The sequence below is a fragment of the Ochotona curzoniae genome, unplaced genomic scaffold (genome assembly GCF_017591425.1).
Source record: "Ochotona curzoniae isolate NIBS_2020 unplaced genomic scaffold, NIBS_Ocur_1.0 contig_2318, whole genome shotgun sequence".
NCBI lineage: Eukaryota > Metazoa > Chordata > Mammalia > Lagomorpha > Ochotonidae > Ochotona > Ochotona curzoniae.
Genome location: NW_024465419.1, coordinates 8,413,996 through 8,420,481, shown reverse-complemented (window position 1 = coordinate 8,420,481; position 6,486 = coordinate 8,413,996). Strand labels below are relative to the sequence as shown.

General features: G+C 52.1%; 1 protein-coding gene across 1 annotated transcript in view; it reads right to left on the bottom strand.

The window, feature by feature from the left end:
• Window positions 1-395: 395 nt before the first annotated feature.
• The window catches only part of PRKDC (protein kinase, DNA-activated, catalytic subunit), a 139,855-nt gene continuing 133,764 nt past the window's right edge, over window positions 396-6,486 (bottom strand). Inside the window, exons 81-86 of the mRNA XM_040972592.1 lie at window positions 5,431-5,520; window positions 5,169-5,240; window positions 4,514-4,715; window positions 3,758-3,946; window positions 3,103-3,242; window positions 396-793 (exon numbers count right to left, since the gene is read on the bottom strand). Coding sequence (XP_040828526.1) covers window positions 589-793; window positions 3,103-3,242; window positions 3,758-3,946; window positions 4,514-4,715; window positions 5,169-5,240; window positions 5,431-5,520 — 898 coding nt within the window. The 3' untranslated portion in view covers window positions 396-588. The remainder of the gene's footprint in view (window positions 794-3,102; window positions 3,243-3,757; window positions 3,947-4,513; window positions 4,716-5,168; window positions 5,241-5,430; window positions 5,521-6,486) is intronic.

Here is a 6,486-nt window from a genome sequence, read left to right as displayed (position 1 = left end):
GGAGAGCAAAGCAGATGGCTCACAACTCCTTGGGCTGCTGCCGCTCACATGGGAGACCCAGATAAGAATTCGAGGTCCCTGATCTAGCACCAGCCATTGTTTCAGCCACTTCGGGAATGAATCAGTGGTTAGATTTCCCTTCCATCTCTCCCTTTCTGTGACTCTGTCTCTTAGGTAAGTCAACAACAAAAAAATTAAGTCAACAACAATAAAAAGAATGAAGTACAGTCATTTCTGATGAATGTAGATATGCATGTCTAATTACATCTTATTACCCTAACCTAATCTCAGATAACATAATCTTTGATACACACCAAAAATTGCTTTTTGTTTTCATGTTTCAGAAGTCAAATCATTGTTAATAATGAAAGTTCAGGACCCTCTTTTTTTTTTTTTATCAGCTTTATTCATCGTAGACCCAACTTGGAAAGATCCCAGAGTTCATCCTTTGGTGAACTGACAAACAGGTGATGATGCATCGTATGGCAAAATACCATTCAGTGACAACAGGTTCAAGTGGCTGACGCAGGCACCTCTGCTCTGAGAGCCCACAGCAGCTCACCCACCGCAGCGGAAGGCCCGCTGGCCTCACAGCCAGGGCTCCCAGCCCGCCCAGGTTCTGCCCAGCAGGTTGGGGTCCGTGGCCTGGTTGATCAGGCACTTCACTTGAGTCTCTGCGGAGAGGCCACTCTTGGGCTCCCGGGCCCGGATGTCGTGATCTTTGTTTCCTGCAGCGACAGCCTGCAAGTCCCTGAAGGCAGGTGTGTTCTCGTGGCCCAGGAGCAGCTCGTCGCTGGAACAGAAGAGGTGACACACGTCAAAATGCCACCGGCACAGCCCTCTTCCTCGGGGGCCTGTCCGTCCAGCCACCTGGTCCACATGTTCCTTCTCCTCCTCACGTAGCACTCCCTCTTACACTTAACCTTGAACTTAAAGCTGGGAGTTTATGAAAACAGAAGGTGAAAGGTGAGGCTGACCATTCATTTCCAAAGATGGTGTGCAGGCGTGTGCTCCCACTCCTCTTGGGGAGCCCCCTGATGAGTGCCGGCTCCTCCTGGGGCGACCTCCTCCCCACCCCGAGGAGTGCCAGGTCTTTTGGGTGCTCCTGAGGAGTGCCAGCACCAGGTCAAATGCTAAGGCTGCACCTAAGGCTTCGAGCCCCGGTCAGCAATGCATGAGGGTCCCGCATCCTCTACAGGCCCCGGCAGCTCGGTGGTTAGGTGTGACATGTTGTCTTACCTGTAGTTTGCTGTTGGCTACTCAGGTTGAGCTTTATGCTTTTATTTTCATGTGCTTACTGGCTCGTTGCCTATTTTTTTTACAAAAAAATATTCATTCCATTCCTTCGGTCATTTTTCAGCTGCATTGCCTGTTACTGAGTTGCAAGGGTTTGTTTTTTTCCTTCCCCCAGACATAAGCTCCTTATCAGACATGAGTTAACATCAAAAAGTTTGTAGAACACGGAATTCAGAGATAAGCTTATTTTGGTACAAGATGTTTTGAAATCCATGCATTAGATAGGTCTTCAAAAGGTCATGGAAAATGAGTGCTATGCAAAAAGCTATGCATGGGCTTCCAAATATTTTGTACAAAAAAAAGACTTCTCATTTATTTCCATTTTCCATAAATTTTAAAAAAATTTATTTGAAAGGCACAGTTACAGAGAGAGCGATTGAATCTTCCATCCACTGATTCACTTTACAAATGGCTATGACATCTAGGGCTGGGCCAAGCCAAAGCCAGGAGCCTGAACTCCACTGAGATCTCCTACGTGGAGGGCTGGGACTCAGGCACCTGGGCCATCTTCCACTGCTTTCCTAGGCACATCAGCAGGGAGCTGGATTGGATGCAATCCCAACTAACGGTCATACGGGATGCTGGCACCACAGGAGGCAGCTTGACCAGATGTGCTACAGCACTAGCCCCTCTATGAACTTTTTAAGGAAATGTTGGTTTAATGTGTGTGAGAGTGATCTTTCATCTGCTAGTTCACTCCTCAAATGTCAGCAACAGTTGGGGTTGGGCCAGGCTAAGGCCAGGCGCTCCATCTGGACAGGGTCTCCCAAATGTGTGGCGGGCCAAGTACTTGGGCCACCCTTCCCTGCCTTCCCAGGACCGTTACTAGGAAGCTGGATCAGAAGCAGTGCCAAGTGTGATTCAAATGGGTGCTTCAGGATGGGAAGCTGGCCATGCAGCCAGCGGCCTAACTCAGTTTGCCACAACACTGGCCCCTAGCTTTAGCTTTTATATTTAGATTGTTGATCCATTTTGGCAGATAGTGGGACATGGGGCTCCAACTTCATTCTTCCACCAGTGCCTGTTGGAAAGTCCATTTACAGGTCTTGGCATCCTTTCAAAAACAAGCTGGCCATTTGACTTACTGGTTTAGAAGCTGGTTGAGCTACCTGCATGTTAGAGTACCTGGGTTCAACAAGTGGCTCCACTACTAGCTCCATCTCCCTGCTAAGGCAGACCTTGGGAGGCAGGCAGCAGGCAGTGACTCAAGTGCTTGGGTCTCCATCATCCACGTGGACAAGCTGAAGGGACAGCCAGTCTCCCATTAGAGGCCTGGCCCAAGCCCAGCTGCTGTGGGCATTTGGTGAGTGAATCAGTGGACAGACTTCTCTCTCTGGTTCTAAAATAGTACACATATTATCATATATAAAGACTGTCACTTTCTTCATTCTAAAGTCCAACTGTTTTTCTTTTCCACACATTCTCTACATTTCTATTTGATTTAGGGTTGAACAAGAAAGACTGAAAGGTTGACATAAACACCAGTCAATGCCATTTGGACTGTTAGCCAGCAAGGACTGGTACTGTATTTGCACATGTGTGTTGCACGCTTTGGGCCCTGTGGTTTCCTCCTGCAGGAAGCTGGCTGCTGTTTGAGAGGCAGCCACCAGGGCTGAGGCCACAGGTCCCAGCAGATGGTGGGGCTGGCACACAGGTGTCAGGTCATGGTCTCCCCTGCCTGGGCCAAGGCTGCCCCTGGCGTGTGGGCTGCCAGGTGGGGATCCTGCATCTTGCATGTCTGCCCACTGGAAAAGAAGGAGCAGCGTGGAGGGGTTTGTGGCTTCTCCCCAGAGATGACAATCTTACCAAGTGATAATGGCAGGGTTGGCACCTTCCAGCTTTCTCTTAGCATAATGGATTTTCTGTCGGGGGTACCAGTTTTTTTCTGTGACATTTACTCCTTGAATCCATGAGCCTCCTTTTTTGAGCATTTTCTGTTCAAAACACTGAAAGAGGAGAACACGCTTTTGCAATCACATTCATGCAGATTTATTTGCACCCTTACCTTAAAATACACTAATCCCCGTAATGGGCAGGTGCACGACAGCTTTCTGTGTGGTGTGCAGGGCAGCGGGAGGCTTCCCTCCCGACCTGGGACATCACTGCCCTCAGGAAAAAGACTCAGGAAGCGCCGCCTGCCCTGAGGGCCCAGGAGGAGTGCACCTGTAATGGTTTTCCAACTGAGAGAGCTGTGTGGGGGGCATGGGCACTCCCACCACACCAGGCAGCTATGAGCCCAGCGGCCTGCACCACACCCACTGCCTCCATCCGTTATCCTTTCCCGCTGGTTCTCAGGCCACACAAGCCCAAGTGGTGGGCTTTAAGAACTGTTGCATCCGTCCCTGTGAATGCTCCAGTGAACAGACCCGCGGCACTGCCAGGACAAGCTGGGACACCCTGGGACGGTGTGGAACCACGGAGCCCACGTGCGCAGTGAGCAGCACAGCGGGTGGACACTTACTTTCCAGTCGAAGGAGGGCTCCTTTATAAATACGTCCATGGTGTTGGTGAGCAGGCCTGGGTCGGCGCGGAAGGCCCTCAGCGCATGCCCCATGACCCCGGAGATGAGTCCCGTGTCCTTCATGGGCAACATGAGATTGATGAACTGCCGCGTGAGGCGGAAAGGCATCAGCTCCGGGATGGGCAGAAACTGCACGAGAGAGAAAATCCGGGCCAAGAGATAGAAGAGCCAATCAGAAATTGCCAAGTAATAGAGCACAAGCGAACCAGCTTCTCCCCAAGTTGTTGCTCACACTCTGAGAGCTTCAGTTCTGGGTCCTGCACTCCAGTTACAGAGGCCAGCTCGTGTGCTGGGAGCACTGAGCCCAGCTCCCATGGCCTCTCAGTGGGTAAGCCTGCGTGTGTGCGAGGGCCCATGTACCCTGCAGGGAGATGCATCCAGAGGGTACTGCGGGAACAGAGACCTGTATCAGCTCATGCCAGGCAGCTTGGTGCTGAGGTCTCCCCGAGCTGAGTGTGCCTCCCACATCCTCTGCACTTTACCCCTGGTTCTCACACTGTGATCTGCCGCACAGCTCCTCCCCTTCTGGAGACCAAAACGAAGCTAAGATCACTACCCATTCTGAAACAGTGTCAGACCCACTGGCCAGGACCAAAACCACCCCTCTGTCTCCTTTCTTCCTTAAAAACTATCCACTTCAGATGGTGTCACAAAGCCCTAGGTCCTCTCTCCCATGGCCTGGTGAGGCCAATGTACCTGGGTAGCTGAGCCAAACGCGTGGCCAAAGTCGATTCCAATCACAGTCCCTGTCTCCACGGCCACCATGAAGTTGTTGAGATGTCTGTCTCCAATGCCCAGGAGCCAGTGGCTCACGCAGAGCAGTGCGTGAGAACTGGCAAAGTGGGAGCGCAGTGCCAGGAAGGCCTCAGGCCCAGTGCTCATCCTCACAAAAGCACGCCTGGGAAAGAGATGGCAGCTGGGACCTGGCACGGGGCGGGCTGCGAGGACAGCCATGGGGACAGACACAGCAGCTGGGAACTGGCACGGGGCAGGCTGCGAGGACAGCCATGGGGACAGACACAGCAGCTGGGAACTGGCACGGGGCGGGCTGCAGGGTCAGCCATGGGGACAGACACAGCAGCTGGGACCTGGCACGGGGCGGGCTGCGAGGACAGCCATGGGGACAGACACAGCAGCTGGGACCTGGCACGGGGCAGGCTGCGAGGACAGCCATGGGGACAGACACAGCAGCTGGGAACTGGCACGGGGCAGGCTGCGAGGACAGCCATGGGGACAGACACAGCAGCTGGGAACTGGCACGGGGCGGGCTGCAGGGCCAGCCATGGGGACAGACACAGCAGCTGGGACCTGGCACAGGGCGGGCTGCGAGGACAGCCATGGGGAAACTCACTTTAAGAGGTCAGCGGGCACTTTGCTTTCTCTTCTCCTGAAGGCCGTGATGGTTTCTGTACGACTCGCTCTCCTGTGATTTAATGACAGGAAGCATGTCTCTACAACAAAAGTCTTGTGGCTTTAAACTGTGATTTTAAAATTCTTTTCATTTCAATAAGCTCAAATATCAACCAGGTGTTCAGTATATCTAGGCACAGCTTTCTGAGACATATAAATAAGCAACTTTGAGCGGAATGAGGGAAAATCAAAACAGAACTCACCTGTACATTGGTGTGTAGGCCCCGGGGCCATGCTTGCCTGACATCTTTGTCAGCCACTCGTCGTAGTCGCGCACTGGTGCTCTGGGGTCACTAGCAAGGAAGAAAAAGGGAATCAGCATCAGCTAATATTCCAGAGACAGACATCATCAAGATGTCACTGAAAGGTAGCACAGAGGCAAGAAAAGTGACTTCGTTGTGTTGAGTCACTCACAGTGACCCCCACTTTCCGCTGGATCTAGCCACTACACATGAGTCGCTCCCAAAGAAACTGTAGCCATTGTCTGTGGGAAATCCCAGGCACTTAGCAGTCACAGCCTCTAGTCCCCCATCTCACGCAGAGAGGCCCGGGAGGAGCTCACGCTGAGTGTGCCCCAGCGCTGTCAGCCGGAGCCTCTCATGGAGCCGCCAGGGCCCCAGCAAGTCACAGCTCAGCCTGCGGCTGCGCAGACACACGCCCACGTGGCACCTGTGGGATGGAGCCTGGCCTGTTCCCCGCTATGTTGAGACCACTGCGGTGCCTGTGTACCGTGATGCGTGAGAACATACTGCCTTAGATGACAAGGGATGTGTCAACTGCACACCGGAGCTGCATTCCAGTGTTTCGCAGCAAAAAGGCAGTATTGGAGCGGCGGGAAACCAGGCAGCATTTGTACATTTAATCATCTCTTGGGTTTGTGGCAAAAACTTCACAGTTTTCCAACAAAGATCTTTTTTTTTTTTTAAAGATTTATTTATTGTTATTGCAAAGTCAGATATATAGAGAGGAGGAAAGACACAAAGGAAGATCTTCAGTCCAATAATTCACTCCCTGAGTGGCTGTAACACCTGGAGCTAGCCTAGAACTCCATCTGGGTCTCCCACATGGGTGGCAAGAGCCCAAACACTTGGTCCATCTTCTGTTGCTTTTCCCACGCTATTAGCAGGGAGCTGGATCAGCAGGCAAGCAGTGGGGACACAAGCTGTTTCCTCAATGGGATGCTGGCTTTAGCTGTCATACCATAGGCTGGCCTACAATGCCTCATTCAGAAGAGTGGTTGGAAATCTTCATACTAATAT